Source organism: Apiospora phragmitis (assembly GCF_038363925.1).
Source record: "Apiospora phragmitis strain CBS 135458 chromosome Unknown utg000013l:1.0-2965645.0:1.0-2969333.0, whole genome shotgun sequence".
NCBI classification, from domain to species: Eukaryota; Fungi; Ascomycota; class Sordariomycetes; order Amphisphaeriales; family Apiosporaceae; genus Apiospora; species Apiospora phragmitis.
In genome coordinates this window covers 396,633-414,025 of record NW_027117413.1, presented here as the reverse complement: position 1 = coordinate 414,025, position 17,393 = coordinate 396,633, and the positions used below count along the sequence as shown (strand labels likewise).

At 55.1% G+C, this 17,393-nt stretch overlaps 5 protein-coding genes across 5 annotated transcripts; 2 read left to right on the top strand and 3 right to left on the bottom strand.

The window, feature by feature from the left end:
• Positions 1 to 1,602: 1,602 nt before the first annotated feature.
• PG994_013874 (HET-domain-containing protein) lies at positions 1,603 to 2,667 on the top strand (the record flags this gene model as incomplete). Its single annotated transcript, XM_066865283.1, has 2 exons — positions 1,603 to 1,835; positions 2,082 to 2,667. 2 exons carry the CDS (start codon positions 1,603 to 1,605, stop codon positions 2,665 to 2,667), a joined length of 819 nt encoding a protein of 272 aa, XP_066708412.1.
• A 1,163-nt stretch (positions 2,668 to 3,830) lies between these two features.
• PG994_013873 (MFS transporter) lies at positions 3,831 to 5,753 on the top strand (the record flags this gene model as incomplete). The annotated part of the gene is made up of 5 exons (XM_066865282.1): positions 3,831 to 4,067; positions 4,146 to 4,257; positions 4,327 to 5,146; positions 5,235 to 5,454; positions 5,517 to 5,753. 5 exons carry the CDS (start codon positions 3,831 to 3,833, stop codon positions 5,751 to 5,753), a joined length of 1,626 nt encoding a protein of 541 aa, XP_066708411.1.
• A 668-nt stretch (positions 5,754 to 6,421) lies between these two features.
• PG994_013872 (uncharacterized protein) lies at positions 6,422 to 8,081 on the bottom strand (the record flags this gene model as incomplete). Its single annotated transcript, XM_066865281.1, has 4 exons — positions 6,422 to 6,715; positions 6,855 to 7,646; positions 7,727 to 7,951; positions 8,040 to 8,081. The coding sequence occupies 4 exons, from the start codon at positions 8,079 to 8,081 to the stop codon at positions 6,422 to 6,424; spliced, it is 1,353 nt and encodes a 450-aa protein (XP_066708410.1).
• A 555-nt stretch (positions 8,082 to 8,636) lies between these two features.
• PG994_013871 (alpha-L-rhamnosidase) lies at positions 8,637 to 11,261 on the bottom strand (the record flags this gene model as incomplete). Its single annotated transcript, XM_066865280.1, has 6 exons — positions 8,637 to 8,769; positions 8,915 to 9,287; positions 9,346 to 10,118; positions 10,172 to 10,698; positions 10,756 to 10,785; positions 10,842 to 11,261. 6 exons carry the CDS (start codon positions 11,259 to 11,261, stop codon positions 8,637 to 8,639), a joined length of 2,256 nt encoding a protein of 751 aa, XP_066708409.1.
• A 1,153-nt stretch (positions 11,262 to 12,414) lies between these two features.
• Positions 12,415 to 15,765, bottom strand: PG994_013870 (NAD-specific glutamate dehydrogenase; the record flags this gene model as incomplete). Its single annotated transcript, XM_066865279.1, has 4 exons — positions 12,415 to 12,448; positions 12,514 to 14,700; positions 14,741 to 15,434; positions 15,486 to 15,765. 4 exons carry the CDS (start codon positions 15,763 to 15,765, stop codon positions 12,415 to 12,417), a joined length of 3,195 nt encoding a protein of 1,064 aa, XP_066708408.1.
• Between the last annotated feature and the right edge of the window lie 1,628 nt (positions 15,766 to 17,393).

Genomic DNA, 17,393 nt, shown 5'->3' with positions numbered 1-17,393 from the left:
ATAGAAGCTCTCATTAACCATGTACGTGGTAGGCGGCACTGCTAACGGAGTGTGCAACGACACTGCAATGTATCTGGTCGAATCAGACCCCGGATGGTGATGGCCGTATCCTGGCTGAGACAGGTCATATGATCAAGTCGCATAGAGGCTGTCGACGTTGGGCTTCACAGCCTCCTAGTCCTCTGCGGTGCTAAGGCCCGGCAATATATGTAGTAATGTATACAGATTCGCTCTATTCCTTGAAAGAGCTGCTATAGCAAGTTACGACGTGACGTACTGAGTATCGGGCGTCAGCCGTTTGAGGAACTATCATTGGTGAAACATCCATTGAAGAAGTATGAGTACACGCATTCGCATTGCGCAGTGTTGAAAGTGATAGTAAGTAGGTAGATACTAACTCCAAGAAAAGCTACGCCCCAGCCACAACTTTAGACGGCAGGGTGTAACAAAGTCCATTTTCACCACGAAGATTACCCCAAATGGCTCGAACCCTAAACCTTTCGAATCTCTACCCTTTGACGTCTCCGGCCAGTAGAGAGTAAACTGTAGCCCGCCACTTTACGGTTGGAGCCATTCGAGTTCTGTCACGACTCACACCGACTGCTATGCCAGGTGGAATCTGGGAAGGTGCGATAGCGACCAGAATGCGATACAGAAGCCACCTACCTCAGCTCGATAGAAAATCCCTCGCAGTCGAAAAATGACATGGCCAGCCGTGTCTTCTTCAATCGAATGCTCGAGACTATGCCAATCAATGACCAGTTATGCCATTTGAGCGCGGTGTCGTGGGCGACTGGGTATGCACGATCATATTGTGCAGATGCTTGAGATGAGCTGCACGACCCAATGGACAGCACGCTTCTCGTCTCCTCGTTGGATCACCCCTCTGATTTGACTGGTGGGATTAAAAGCGTGCAGCACGTGTTCTTCGTCCAGCCGCTTCGATGCTGACTTTCAACCGAGCTGAGGCCAGAGTTACGCTGCACTCATCCAATTTCCACGATCTTTGTTGATTCAGCATTTACAAGCTCCGCGGCGCTAACAGGTTCAAGAAAATGAGATGTATCAACACGGAAACCAAACAACTCGTGCAGAAGACGACATGCGCTGATTTCAAGCCTTACGCTATTCTATCGCACACGTGGGATAAAAACAATCCAGAAATCACATATCAAGATTTCCAGGAGGCAGGACTCAACGGGTGCCGCGACAAAGCTGGGTACGCCAAGTTGAAGGGCGCCATTGACCTTGCTCGCGAACGAAACTTCCGGTACGTGTGGATTGATACGTGTTGCATTGACAAGACGTCCAGCTCAGAGCTCTCCGAGGCCCTCAACTCTATGTTCGAGTGGTACCGACGCGCTGAGGCTTGCTACGTGTACCTCAGCGACTTCTCGATGTCCGACGACTACCACCGACAGGGCGCATTCGTACTTGGCCAGAGCCGTTGGTTCCGTCGGAGCTAGACGCCGCAGGAGCTCATCGCCCCGAAGCACGTTGCTTTTTACTCGCGCGAGTGGGAGCGCATAGGAACCAAAGCAGAACTGTGCCAAACGATCGCCGGCATCACGGGAATATCGGCAGGCGTTCTGATGGAACCCGATGGGGTACAAAGTCGCCAGCACCGCGCAGAGGATGTCCTGGGCTGCGAGCAGGGAGGCCACGCGAGGTGAAGACGAAGCCTACTCTCTCCTCGGTATCTTCGAAATCAACATGGCTCCACTGTACGGTGAAGGCGCCGAGCGCGCCTTCCGACGGCTACAGGAGGAGATCATCCGTACCATCACGAATGACTCCATCTTGGCCTGGCTCCCACCGGAAGAAGCCTCTGGACGGTGCTTGCCGAGTGCACTGGCTCCGTCGCCCAGTTGCTTCATGCGCACCGGTGGGGTTGTGCATTTTGTTTCGAAATGGGCCTTGGAACTTGAACACTTCTCCATGACGCCCCAGATCTGCAAATCGAAGCCCCCATAATCGAGGAGGAAGGAGGCACCATGGTCGTCGTATTGTCCAGCCGTTATGTAGGCGACTTCCGAGGTCATCTTGGAATCAAGGTCGAGCGCATATACCCGGGGAGGCAGGAAGGCTGACGCTCTGCCAACGTCCCGAGCGACCAAGCTGGTTCCCGTGAACCATTCGGCCGATCTGGCAAAGCTAGAACGGCGCAAGATCTGCATTCTCGAGAGTTCTGCCGCACTGAAGGGCCGAGGGCGCGGCTTGAAAACCAAGTCGGGCGTGCTGCGTATGTGGGTTCGGTTCGTGGCCGAGCCGCTCCACATTGTCGAAGTATGCCCCCGGGATGTGTACAATCGGGAGTTGAGCGTCTTCGAGGCCTCGACCCGAGCTTCTGACCTGCTGCGGCGTCGAGTGCTGGTCTTGGGTGACAGGAATCATCCGGGCGTACGGCATGTCATTGTTGCATTCGTGCAGGTCGCCAATGAGGGTGTCCAGGCGAACCTCATCACGTACCCGACATCTACGGCCCGACCGGTAGATGAGGTGGTCGGAGGAGCGATGGGGGCAAATTGCAGTGAGCTTCGGGACGCTGGCATATCCAAGGTTGTCCACACGGCTCAAGGAGAATCTCTGATCCAAGTCAAGATGCAGCACGGACGGATGCTGGGCGAGGAAATCTTCATCGTCGGCATTGAACGGTGGGGACGTTAAAAAGGCAGTACAATCCGTATGTAAGCACTTCCTTACTCCGAGTTAGCGCATTTATTCCAAAGTACATGAGTCAGCCCTGGTGAGGCACCAACTCCCGTCGCCACATCGCCAACATTCAACCCATGGAATCGGTGCATCGAAATCGGATTTAGCTGATGTATTCTGGCGAAGTGTCTTTTCTTCATCCCAGGCCAGCAACCAGGTGACATTGCAACGTGCGGCGGTCATTAACACGAGACAAGCTTTGCCTAGCCCGGTCTTCCCGTTAGATTCGGCCCGGCTCAGACTAATCAAGGCCACACCGCAGGGGTCGGACAATGAGAAGCAAGAAAAGCCCATTTCCTGGGACCCAGCTGCAGCCAAGGAAACGTCTAGAATGCCCACCCGAACATCCACAGCCAAGACGCACGAGAGATCTCCCGTTCTCGTTTTCCGAAAGGCTAGGGGGGCCATCGTATGTATTCCCGACCATATGGGCCGATATGGAGCCACTTGGGCTCGCCTCGCTGCCTCGGCCTTTGCATCGCCCAGCGCAATCAAGGCCATGAGGCTCTGCTCAGGCTTAAATCCGTCCTCTGCCGGGGGGCGAGGTGGAGCCGTGTGGGCACTTGGGTCCGATGAGGACCCAGGTGAAAATGGCCGTCGGCAGAGACGACGGAATCTATGGGGGAACTTTTGGGTGTGCCGCTTATATCGAGCGCGCCCGCTGCTCCTACGGGCGCGAGGCCACACCTTTCCTCATTCTGCACTGGACTTTCTGCCGTCGATCGCAGAAACAAGGAGGGACTCACGATAGACGGAATAGATCTCCTCTCGTTATATCTGGTTAGAGGTTCGGAAACCGAGGCGACGAAGTCTTTCCTGGCTTTGGATATCTCACTTTCAAAGAGTTTTCCTCTTATAGATCTTTACTCCTCTTCAAGGGGTCAGGCTCCCAGAGTTTTCGCGTACGAACGGTACAACACAGCAAATCTCATTCCCAGCTTCTGACACGCAGGTGTCTCCTCGACTGTGTGTGACATAGTTTTCGTGGTCTTTCTTGCAGTAGGAATACTGTTCTATAACCGCTGTGGAAGTTTCCGGCGAAGAGACCGGCCACGGGAGCCAAGTGCGCTATTGATCGACTAGTCCCGACCAGCCGGTTCGGATCGTCCGATGCGACGATGAGCAAACTCACACCAACCCTGTCCCGGGTCCTCAAGCCATATCACACCCACGAACTGCATTATGAGGAGTCTCCACCCGCCCTCGACGACGAGGGCCACCTGGCCTTCTCCCTGGACGATGTAGAGAACCCGAAGAACTGGTCCTCAGCTAGGCGCTGGTGGATTAGCTTCGCCAGCGTCGTCGCCGTCATCAACGCAACCTTCGCGTCGTCGGCGCCCTCCGGTATACTTCAGGTACGTGTATACCTTCTTCCTAAGCGGGCCAGATCATGGCTGCCAGAGACATTGGACCAACTAACCGACGCAACACAGGGTATATCCGACGAGTTCAGCGTAACGAGACAAATCGCCGGACTTACTATAACTCTATTTCTCCTGGGCTATTGTGCGGGCCCCATGGTCTTCGCACCTCTAAGTGAAGTAAGTTTGTCAGTCAGGGAGGGTGAGGATGGAGAGATAACGCTATAGTGTCACGACTAACAAAACTTCCCAGTTCTACGGTCGCCACTGGCTGCTGTACTCGTGTATGTTTTCTACGTCGTCTTCAACTTCCTGTGCGCCTTTACGCAGAACTTCGCCGGCCTGCTCGTCGGGCGCTTCCTGACGGGGACCTTCGCCAGCTCCACCCTGTCCAACGCGCCGGCCATCATGGCGGACCTATGGGACAACAAGGACCGCGGCAAGGCCATGGCCTTTTTCACCATTATGCTGCAGATCGGCCCCGCGCTCGCGCCCGTCGTCTCGGGCTTCCTGCAGCTGACCATCGGCTGGCGCTGGTGCTTCCACGTGCTCACCATGTTCGGGGCCTTCTCGTTGTGCTTCGTATTCACTATACCCGAGACCTATGAGCCGGTGCTGCTGCGGCGCAAGGCGGCGCGCGTCCGCGCCGCTCGGATCCCCGGCTTCGAGGATGTACTGGCCCCCGCCGAGGCCGACGGCGGTTCGTCCTCCCTGATGTCGATCCTGGGCACGGCGCTGTTGCGGCCCTGGCGCATCCTGTTCGACCCCATTTCTTTCTGCGTCGCCGTCTACATCACCTTCCTCTACACCCTCATCTATATGCTCTTCAGCATTTACCCCATCATCTACCAGCAGCACCGCCACTGGAACGTCGGCATCGGGCAGCTGCCCGTCCTGGCCACGGGCATCGGCGGCATGATCGGCGGCGCCATCATCCTCTACTATGAGCAGAAGACCGCCGGCCTCGATCTGGGCCGGCCGAGGAGGCCCGAGGATCGACTGCCCCTGGCTATGGTCCCGGCCGTACTGTTTCCCGGGTTTTTGTTCTGGTTCGCCTGGGCCGGTAACTTCAAGTAAGTTTCCCCCTATTCACATGATTGGCACGCCAGATATTGTAACATTCACAATCATAATGGGTTTCCGGGCTAACTAACTTAACAGCTACGTCCACTGGATTGTTCCTCCCCTCGCAGGCACCTGCGTCTCCCTTGTCATCGTCATCATCTTCAACTCCTTCACCAACTACCTGGTCGACACCTACAAGTGGTACGCGGCGAGCGCCATCGCCATCAACACGGTATGCCGGTCGGCCAGCGCGGCCTCGGCGCCCCTCTGGACGGGCTACATGTTCGACGCCCTCGGCGTGGGCGTGGGCGGGTCCGTCCTGGCGCCGTCGCCGCCGGGCTCGCCGTCATGCCCTTCGTCTTCTACCGGTACGGCGAGCGGATCCGCGCGCGGTCCAAGTTCGCCCCCACCCCCGTCGCCGGGCCCAGGGCCCAAGACGAAGAGGCCACGGTCGGCGGTGGCGGCGGCGATCAGAGCGGCATGGAGAGCAGAGATCTCACGCGGGGCGGCGTGGTGGGGGGCTCGAGCTCCGAGGGCAGGATACGTTGGTCAATGTCCCACCGAGCGACGCGCCGCCGATTGAACGCGAGAAATGATTTGAAAGAAAGCGTTTAAACTCTTTAAATTGATACCCTAATGATATTAGTATAGAATAATAAAAACTATTTAGTAATGAGTAAATAAACCCTGGCCACTCACAGTTTCCTAACACTAAATAACCGCGAACTGCAGTTATGAATGTTACTACAAATTCTAGGCATCATCATTCCGCTACCAAATCACCGATATTCCGGTCTACTCTGGATCTTCAGACACATCACAGTGCACCGGTCACCGAAAATGAAGTGGTATAAACTACTACCCAAGGTACGAGCGATGGCGATGACTAGTTTACTTGGGCGAGATGCTGCAGATGCTGCAGATGTTCGCGTCGGAACTCACGCCAGTGTTTGAATACATTTGTAGTATTTAATATGATGAACATCGCCTCGACCATGAACTTATATATGTTTGCCTGTTTTTCGTCCCTTTGCTTCGCACTCATACACATAACAAGAAGGCCAACTGCCCAAAACGCATGGACAGCCCCGCCACTTCGAGAAGCCGCTCGCCGTCGCATCATCGAGCAGCAGCATGCTGTTGCTCCTACGCTTCCGGATCCAACAGCGCTCCATGGTGTAGGCCACGAGCCCGGTCCCGAAGCAGGCCAGGGGTAGCCGGGGACGAAGGCCCAGAAGACGCCGATCTGCGTGAAGAGGGCCTCTGCGGCTCGAACCCCATCGTCATGTTGAAGGTGGCCGCGAAAAAGGCGAAGGTGAAAGCATGGATAGACTGGTGACTTCGTCCTCGTCCTCGTCTTCGTCCCTATCAACGTTCTGGACAATGCATTGGTCCTTCGAGGACGGTGTCGAAGAGAAGGAAGTGTCGCGCAATAGATACGAGTTGGTTGCCACGATGAAGGGTAGGACCAAGAACGCCCAGGGTAACTGCTGGGAGAAACTCCACAGAGCCTGACCATTCGGAATTTGACCCTCGGATTTGGGGATCGACCCATAAAGCCTAGCCACGCCCCAGAACTGAAGGACAAAGAGGAAAAAGATCTATATTGGCATCAATGATCAGTTAATTGGCTGACAGGAAGTGGGATAAATAGATGCAGAGAGCGTGAGTATGTATGCATATGTGCGCGCATTGGAGTTGGAGGGGTCTTATTACCTCTGCGAACCTGGACGTGAGCAAGTCCATGTTGAACGTTACAAGGAACACCGCAGAATCCGAAAGGATACCACCCACAGACCTCGACATTGGCCGCACATCGGCAATACCCAACGATGATTCGATATCGTCGAGGTCCTCGAGATGGATCCCCCTTCTTCGGGCCCCTAGCCATCGGTTGATGGGGGCGCCACTCGACTTGTTCTGCCGTGCGCACTGCTTCTCTCCCTTATGAGGAGCAGCAGCAATCGCCTTCTTCAGGATCAGGATCCCCGCCGACATGAGGGCCACGACCGAGAAGACGGCCAGCTGGAACCCGTGGGTATCGCTCAGGTTTCTTGGCGGCCTCGAACCCGCAGCGCCGCTCCCCTTACCGTCGTCATGTCCGTCGCGGAACCGCGCCAGCTCGCCCGCGAAGTCGAACAGAAACCGCCGGGCATCGGTCCCCGGCCCCGCGGCCGTGGCCTCCTGCCGCCCGTACTCCCAGTTGAAGAACAAAGTGGGCGCGAGGCCTACGAGCATGGTACCGAGCAGGGCGGCGAGAACCACAGCGCGGCAGAGCCTGGTCCATTCATACAGGCTGTTCTGGGAATCGGTCCTGCCTTTGGTCGTCGAAAACGAAGGAGGAGACAGGACCGATATGCTACACATGCAGGCGATGATGGGGAACCAGGCCAAGTGCATGACGAACTGCCACTGCGCCGCCGAGATCTCCGCATTCACCGCTTCGTACAATTCGTGCAGCAGCTTGAAGCCGAGGATGGCCTGGATGTCGGCGAGATTCACGAGACACTGCGCGAATGAACGGGTGGACGAACGAGTCAACAAATTGAGATCGGTCGAATTGCTTGGTCGTCCTAGATAAGACTCACCATACGTAGCCATCCGTCCAATGAGGATGCAAGGCCCAAGCCAGACGACCCCTTATCAGCAGGGCGAGAACCGGGTAGTGATGTCCTGAGCTTGCGAAAGCACCAGTGCGGCAATCTCAGCACGACGGAATCCACCGCATCTCTTTTTGGCTTATACGCGACAAGGTAGTGGATGGTCAGAAAGGCCAAGGCTATGTAGCCTGCAGCGACGAAGGTGTCGGCGAGCTGGGCAGTAGAGAAAATAAAGTCAGTATGCATTCCAAGCGATGACAAAGACCACGAAGGACGTCGTCGCATCCAACGCATGACTTACACTATCGCCGCTGTACCCGTGTTTTGATCCCGAGTCACCCATTGCCGAACAAAACCGAAAGATTCCAACTCTCCAGCACTCCAAGATTCGAGCGCCCCCGAGACTCTAGCTAGAAGGGAGAAACCCAAAAAATGAAATATAGAAAAGGAGAAAATAAGAAAAAGAAACAGAGACCGGTAATTACAGATAATAACCCCTCCCAAGCAATATAAGCCAAACTCCGAGACATCGCCAGCCGACTCGATTCGGAAAAAGGAACGTCGCTCGCTCCTTGCGGTCAGCGGGCGCGTGGGAAATGACAGGCATAGCTGTGCCGCTCCCAACGACTCCATAAAATTTAAGAATAGGCTTCTGACGATGCCGCTAAGCACAGAAACTGAATTAGCTGCTTACTGGCCCCTCAAGCCCCTGCAACTTTCGGCTACATAGTTAGGGGCAATTGCCAAATGGGCACCGCCAAAGGGTCAAAGCGGAGCGGGATCCGCTCATACCACGCAAAATGTCGCTGCCGAGACGGCTGCTCCGTTCCATATCGGCGGTGTATAGAAATATAGGGCTCATGCCTGCAAGCTCGAGTCGGCCACGAATCTGACGGATTTAATAGCCATTCCCCTTTTGCTTTCGGACCGGGTTTCCAATCGGCACCGAAGTGGGGAGAACGACGACGAAGGCAGGCCATATAAAAGTATGGCCCAGATCTGTCCCGAAATCGACAGCATCGTAGAGGTTGCTTGACTAAGTAGCGACCGGTTGATCACTCACAATGCCCGAAACTGTGAATGAGGCGAGGCAGCAATAGCGGTAGGAGGGTGAACCCCCCATGATAATTCCACATTAATCCAACACATCAAGGTATGCACCATGAAGTTACTTACACCTTCCGGAACTCGAGAACGTGTCTCATGCCACCCTGGACTTTGACAATAATGAGCCCCTCTTCATCTCGGTGCGTCACACCGTTGGTCATGACCTTAGCTCCGCCGCCGTAGACCACTTGCCCATCCAGCACAATCTCCGTCTGTCGTCCTCCGCTTCCGTCATCGGTACCCGCACTCGGCACGCTGACCGTCCCTGTCGTGCCTGCTGGAGCATCCACGTCGACATGAACACGATCCTCCTCGACGTCGAACGACCAGCTAACCTGCATTGGGCCTCTCGCCGTTAGGACCTGCCCCTTGGCCCACGTCAAGTCGCCTACGACTGGCTTCACGCCCCAGGTGAGGAACCCGGGCGTCGCCGGCGTAATGCCTGAGCACGTAGTTCATGCACAACGGAACAATACCTGTGCTCCAGCCGTGCGCCATACTGGTGAAATCGGCCTCGTACGGCTCTCCGCTCGCCCCAATGCCCTCCCAGAATGTGACTCCTGGGTCTTGTGATGCCATCCAGCCGTACATGCGGCGCACCTGATTGAGCGCCGAGTCCGTCTTGCCAACACGGAACCGCGCCGCTATCTCGAAGTATGAGATGAATGGGTAGACGAGATGCGAATACCCGGGTCTGAGGCCGTTGCCGCCCGCATCATAGAAAGTGTTGCCATAGCGCTGATGGAGCGCCTTGTCGAGGTAATCCAGGATGTCGCTAGCGGCGGACGAGGTGTTGGAGGACAATGGCACGATGCCCGCAAGAATGGCAAGGCTGTTTCCGTCCTGGGCGTGGGCTGCACAGCCATTTCCCTTGCAATTACGGTCGAAGAAGGCCTTGACGGTAGGGTCCCAGAGCACGTCGACGAAAGACTTGGAGACTGTGGCGGAGCGGTTACGCCATCGGGACGCATCGTCAGGTCTGTTTAGGATGGATGCGAGCTCAGCGGCGCGGTCCAGTGCTAATACATACAGCGCGCTGTAGTAAGCTGCAGAGCCCTCTCTGGGGATAAAAGCGTAGTCGCCATAGTCAACAGGCCGAAGAAGCAGGGAAGTAGACTTGTCAATGTTCGCTGGATAATACGCATCCAATACCTTTAGTAATGTTGGGTAATAGGCTTCAATATAAGAAACATTCCCCGTATAAAGCACGTAGTCCCAGCTGCATGACACCCACCACAGGGGATAGTCGAACAGATTCAGAGTGTAGTTGTTGCTGTCAATATTAAAATGCAAGCTTGGGAGGGATAGAAAGAGAGCGATGCTCACATGCTAGCTGGCGGGATCCATCCGTCGCTCCGCTGGTGCTGGGCCAAATCTTCCATGACGTTCCGAGCGGCCTCTCCGATGTCATGCGTCAAGTAGCTGGTAAGCGCCGATACGGCCAAGTCGCCCATGTAGGGATCGCGATCTCGTTTCGGGCCATCGTGGATGACCATCTTTCCAATAAGGGACTCGCTTGCAGCATGGCGAGGCTCTGTGTCATTGACGCGGAAGACATCAGTACACATCTCGGTGGTGTACGCGGCGTTGTACCACCATTGTGTCAAATTCGCATCGGAGCACTCGAACCAACCGGTATACGTGTCCGGCGTCCCCAGATACCCTGACCATTCCAGGCTCACAGAAGAGATTGCGACATGGCCATAGGAAGTGGTATGGGGTGCATCCTTGGGCAGCGCATCCATCACAATCTTCACGTATCGGAACCCATGCAGCCCATCCGAACAGACTTGCCCATCGTGCTCGCAGCCCCATTGATTGAGCCACTCGTATGGCTTGGACTTCACCGCAATCTAGTCATTCAAGTTTAGCGATCTGTGGGATGCAGCAAGGAGTTCAGCGGCCCTTACTTGATCCGAACCATTGACAATCCTAAGGTCCTGGCATATAGGTCAATCACCGACTGCGAAAGACCAGGGGTGTGCAGAAAACATACATTCTCCCCATGATCCGATCTCGTAAAGTCGCTCCTGTCTGTGAGGAACTCCTTCGTCTCCGAAAAGATGAGCCTCAGCCCCGGATAGCCTCTGTCGAAACCCTCGGAGCCGGCGAAGGCGATTCTCAACAAGCCTACCACATCCTGGCCAAAGTCGAGGACGATGGTGGGAACATCGTCGCTGGACGCGTTGCGCGCGCGCGTCAGATGCGCGACGCTCTCGCCAGTAACCAGACCCTCGACATTAGTAACATTGCCGACAGTGTAACCAGTGAGAACCGCCTTGGGGGTAATGAAGCGGCTTGACGGCGCGCGCACGTACTTGTGCCAGCTAGGGTCATCGTCGGCCGATGCGGAGTGGCACGAGATCCAGACATTGAATAGGGTCCATGCTACTATGAAATACAGCCGGCTCAGCATGCTGGGCAAAGAATAAAACCAACCAACAAGAGAATACGGGCTCACCAACCGGAACAAGTGAGAGCAGCGAGTAGAAAGAGTGGCCGCTTCGTCCTAAATACCCAGGCCGTGGACGGGATGAACCAGGGATGCGCAGCGCGAGATGCATGTGCACTCGGCTGCAGTGCAACGTTCTTTCCTCCCGTATCGTTCTTGGTCGTGGACTGGGGGTTGTCATGATCAGAATCCGATCCAGAGCCATACGGTCCTCCCCTCTTTTCGGAGTATTTGCAGGGGGGCGGATGGTCTTGATGCAGAAGTGGGAGGCGGGAGATTCCAGAACTACTGCGGGGTGCAGGCACGGGCGGGGCATCTGTTCTCTCCATTACTCGCTCCTACATTGATGCTTCTTCGTGTTGTTATTGGTGGTCATTCCGTGCCGTTTCGATTCGGCGTGACATCAATCAATGGAAGAAACCACACTATGTACGCGGGAAATATTGATTGTGTCTTGGGAGGTGTCGCTGCGGAACGATCAACAAGAAATGAGCCGCCTCGGGTGTCACGTGTGCTTGTTACACACTTATTTCTCCTTTCAGTAAGTAGGGTAAAACGTCATGTAGGTAACCTGGCGCGCTGGCCGGGCTAGGCGCATATACGAGAGCCTGATAGGTCAGCTATCAAACCAAACCTTCCCAGTCCGGCGCAGACTCCTCCAACGATCTGGTAGCACTGGGCCACAATGTTATTCGAGTGAATACAAGAAGCGATTAGCTGAATTAGAACACCATATTTGCTCACTTGTGTCGACGCTGAAGGCAACCCAGCAGAATAACAGAAACATCAGTGTAACCATTTAGAACCTAGTCCTTGTCGGGCAATTAGTTTGCCATCTCTACCACCTCTCTCTATATATGTATGCTCAAAGGAGACCAGTTTCAAATCTTCTGTGCTGCTGAACAACACCGGGAAATGACCTCATCCTCTTCCTCTATATGTTCGAATACAACGATACGCGCGCCAAGAACTCAAAAAGCAAGACGCATAATTTTAGACACCGTTTCGCCTGCAAATGCTGTAAACACGAGCTTAGAGCCGAGATACGCCACCATCTGGCGACATGCTGCCCAACTAAGAACAAGGATGAATATCGTTTCGCCACACAACTGGGCCGCTACTGTTCCATCTTGGCCATTCTCTTCGCCATACTGCTCAGCTGTTAGTATATATGATTGGACGGCATTGAATGAGTGTTGGATAGGATAAAACTTACAAGTCATAGAAGGCGAATTGCGATGGGCTGGCCCCGAACTCGTAGACGAATCGGGATGCAAGGTAACTTCCGAAGATGGCCCGCAAGTACGCATTGGGGACACGCTCAATGATCAGATCCAGGCCGATTTGATCAAGGAGGAGCTTAGGGAGGGCGTCTGCCAGAACGGAGCGACGAATCTTCTCGTTCTCCCACAGATCAGACTTCTGAAGCTCCTCGTCGAGCTTGGTGATGGCTTCCGAGAGCTGATCCGAGAGGATGGAGCGAGGAGTTCCCGTCTGCTCATGTTCCCGCCAGATCGCCTCGAACTCGAGATGTGCGTTATTGCAGATGGTCTCTTGGACCGATTTGACATACGCCTTGTAGAACTCAGGAGCTTGGCCCCTGGCGTCGTGGCACATGTGCGTGACGAAACCCTCGTCGTCGAAACTCAAGGAAGCCAGGACTTCCAAGGAGGACGACGTGACACCACCCTTGTTCGCAGACGCATCCTTGAACAAGATGCAGCCAGCTTCCTCCAAGTGCAGCTTGGCGTCCTGGGTAATGAACAGGTTGGCACCTTCCACAATGTAGGGGATAGTCGACTTTCCGTCCTTGATGAGCTTGCCGACAGAGACAAGGTCAATAGACTCGGGTCGACCACCACAGGGGACGAAGCAGTCTGTGAACCCGCTGTCGCGAAGGTGGTATGTGTTTCGGAACGCGGTGCCGTTGCTGATCACCTCGCCGGTAGGTAGCGTCAGGTTGCTATCCTCGCAGAGGACACGGTATCCGTCCTTGGAAAGCTTCGAGACGTCGAATTCCCCAATCATCGCGCGCTTCTTGGCGAGGCGGATGAGCTCCTCCTTGTCGATTCCATTGGGGTCCACGAGAACACCGGAGCCATCGACGATGGACGTGTAGCTCTCGTTGCTGAGCAGAATCTCGTTGCTTCCCAAATCACCATCTGGGCCGCCCGTCTGCATCTTCTTGACCGTCGCAGGGTCGAGGTTCTTCTTGCGGTAGATGCCCTTGACATACTCTCGAACAGAGAGCGTGGTCATTCCGTAGTGATCGTGAGGAATGCCACCAAGCTTAGGCGACTTGCCAGTGAAGAAGGACTTCCACCAAGGCGCCCCACGCGCGCGGGCATGTTCTGTGGCCCAGTTGACGAGGTCGGCTGTGTTTTCATCCGGACCCATGAAGATGATCTCTTCCTTCCTGTACAGGTCGACGATGGGGTTCTTGATGCCCGGGGTCTGGGCGGGAAGGAGAAGGTCAAGAATCGAGTCGATGTACTTCTCGAATGCCTCTTGCGCCTTGTCCTGCTGTTTGGGGTCCAATAGGATTACACCCTTGGATCCACCTTCGGGAATATCCTTGTTCTTACGCTGCTGCGTGCTCGCTAGACCGTAGTTCTCGTCGAAAAGGTTTCTCGCGTTTATGGCATAGGCTTCCTTGGAACGCGACTTGACAATTCGAATGCCACCACGAGCGACGTCTCGGAACCGCAAATGGAATCCGCGAGACTCGCCAGAGATAACGAGGAACATACCGTACAGGCGCTTGGGGTACTCGATCTCCGGGAGGAATGCGGGGTCCAGACGGAAACTGAGGGCCACCTTGGTAGGCGTGTAGTAGTTGGTCTTCAAGATGGCGTTGTTGAATATTCTAAACGCAGTCATCACCATCTCGTCGTGCTCGTTCGCGACCTCGCGGCTGATCTTCTCCTTCATCCTAGCGTCGGAAAGAACTTCAACGGCAGGGGTGGGTGCAACGAAGTGCTTCTCGAATCCGGCACCGGCACTCAAGTGGACGCTGGCGAATTGCGCATAGAGGGTGCGGACGAGAGCCGGGTATGCTGTGATGATTTCCAGAATGTAGTCCGGAGTGAACGTCTCGCTACGCAACCTGCGCTTGAGCTTGGAGAGAATGCCGGCATGGACGTTGTTCTTGGGATCCAGCGCTTGAGTAAGCGAGACGTATTCGGAACCCAGTCGGTTGAGGAAGTGTTGGACGAAAACCCAAACACAGTGGCCATAGATGGCTTCTTGGAGACTCAACTCGCCATGGGCGAAAAGATCGTGCAGCTTGTTCTGGGGAATGCAGTACAGCAGAGAAATCTCCTTGGTGATCTGGTGGATGGACTGCTCAAGCGGCGGTGCCACCGACTCGGTAGTCGTGGCAGGTGCCGGCTTCAAGTAGATACTTCATGACGGTAATACCGTTTGAGAATTGCTCCACGTACTTCCTCGTACTTGTGACACCATAGTAGTGGTAGAGATCGCTCAGAGCACTGAACATACCCCTCGCCGTGCGGGAGCGGAACGCCACGACAAGACGCTTCTCCGGGGAATCTTCGATATCGAACACCTCGATGACCGGGCCGGTCCTGTTCACCGCCAGGGTGATGATGTCTTGGTAGATGAGCTTGGTGTTCTTAGTCGCCTTGGTCATGAACATGCGGTCTGCAATGACCTCGAGCCTGGTCTCATCGGGAGGGGGATTCGAGTCTACGAATTGGCATTGGTAGACAAAGTAGCACCGCAACGATGCCTTGGAGTCGGGAGACTCGGACAAGGTTCCCGGAGATCGGAAAGTCTCGACTCGGAAACGCTTGGTGCCGACATGGTCCAGGTATTTGGCCTCCAGTCTCTGCTCATAGCGGGGACCCGAAGTCGCCGTCTTACCCGGCTCACTCGTGTCGATGTAAATTGCGTGGTCTGAAGCCTCCATGTCGAGGCGGATCTCTTCTTGCTTGTTAGGGTGGTTGTGCGCGGCCACCTTGGCAGCATACAGCGAAGTAATGTGAGTCGCGATGACCTCGGGGCTTTCCAGTTGGAAGTAGACATCGTCGATACCGAGAGAGCTGTAGAACCACTCGATTTGAGCGTCTACAAGACGCTCGGGGATCCATGCCTCCTTGAACAGAGTCTCCTTCACTTGTTTGAGTTAGCGGGGATTGTAGGGACGCAAGGACAGCGTCGACCTACCTTGCTGCTTCTGTTCTGCCTTTCCCTTGAATTCCGGCGCGATGTATCCGACGGTAGCAGATCGCAGGACCCGGTGTCCGTTGCCGTTAGTTTGGGGAACCGAGAAGTGTGTGGGCTGCGGCGAGGGAGTTCGGCTCGGCTCCGTCCCTCCCTGGAGCTGCTGTACCAGCTTGTTGATGGGGCCGTTGACCGTCATGTTGGGCGATTTGGCAGCTTCAGGTGATTCGGCGTACTCTGGAAACCTGTCTAATGGCAGGTCAGCTGTCTGAAGGCTCAACATCCTTGGGAGTTGTGCTGCTGAAGAGGCAAAGAGCGAATGAGAGTTTCAGATCAGACTGCAGGGAAGTGAGCAGCCTCTCTGGAGACGACGGCGCCAAAGACTTTATACCCCAAAGGCCGGGGATTTGGCCAGGGCCGTGGGCATGGGCTAGACTGCAGCCATAACAGAGATCTGCAGATCGTGTCATTGCGGCAGATGGTGCTATTCAAGCTTCAGGGGCTTCCGGTGCATCGTTGGCGGCAACCAAAGTTGGGCAAGGGAGAGGGCAATGCCTGCGATACCCGAGTTGCCAAAGGTACATAAACAATTGCAGGCACTAGCGGGCATTTGTTGGACGTAGGGGCTGGGCTGGGCTGGGCGCTGGGCTGACGGGGCAATCACTGGCACGAGATAAGCCGCTTGGGTGGCACCGTGAATGTTATCTCGGCGACCCGGTCGACTGGGAGAGTAGCGTCCGCTTCACCGCTCGACTCGTGTGATCGTGGCTCGGTACGAGAGATAAGGCAAGACAGGACCTCTAATCAAAAAGCAAACTTACCGGGCTAGCTGGCTGCTGTGACCCTTGACTAGCGGTCACTGAAATCCGTTGGAATGTTTGCGAATGAGTGAGGAAACAAGGTATGGTTGCCGCAGCGAGAGCGTCGGCGGTTTTGTGGAGGAGAGTTGCGTTGGACGCAAGATGTGTTTTTTGGGGGGTTGGTTATGACGATGTTAGTTTTGGAGGGGCAAGTGTTGTACCCTGGCTTGTAGAGGTCGGAAGGTTTTGAGGGGGGAATCGAAAGGTTCGACAAAAGCGATATCCACCACAAGAACACGAGGATTTCACTCCCGCGTTCACGAGAGATTGGGGATAAGGACACGAGTAAGCTGGAGGAAGCGAATCCGCAGCGGGTGTCTGCTACAATTGCGAGGGCGAATAAGGGGGTGAGGTACGTCGAAATGATGCTATCAGCTCTAGGGCGGGAGATGGAGGGTTTGCACAGCCAAGACCGGAAGCTTGGGCTGATGACAGGCTTGGAGATCAAGGCGAACCCGATGAGATAAGGAAGCCTTCCCAGCTGAAAGATGAAAAAGAAACAGCTAAAAGATAACGGGAAAGTCTGTCCCCTGGAACTAGGTAATTGGTGCTTGGGGGTGAGGTCGTGATACCAACCAGACGGCAATGGGCCAGACGGACGGGCATTAGGGGCCTCTTATATACTGCGCTCGTTGGGACTGCGTACAGCGCAATGGCGTGCGATTCCATTGACCTCATCCTGATCCAAGGAGAGAGAGAAATACATTCGACCTGAGGTATTTGACAAGGTCCATGACTCTAGCGATCATGAGCTTTGCTGTCATTACCAAATAGAAATTCCAGGTAGCCCCAGGGCTGTTCGAGTATGGCGGGCAAGTTTGCTATTGGCCCGGAGGCACGGTACCTGATCGTCGTACATGAAGGCCGATCCATTTGATGCCTTTAGCGTGCTAGCGCCGCTGCCAGTCATCCAAGACACTAACTCGTAAGGGGCATGTGCATCCTGGCTGGCAGGTCGCCGCAGTACATGGCACACCCACAGCGGTACCGGTTATTCGAGGCTCACTGTTCATCCTAACCCGAGGATCCAAGGTGGTGCTCCACTGCTGAT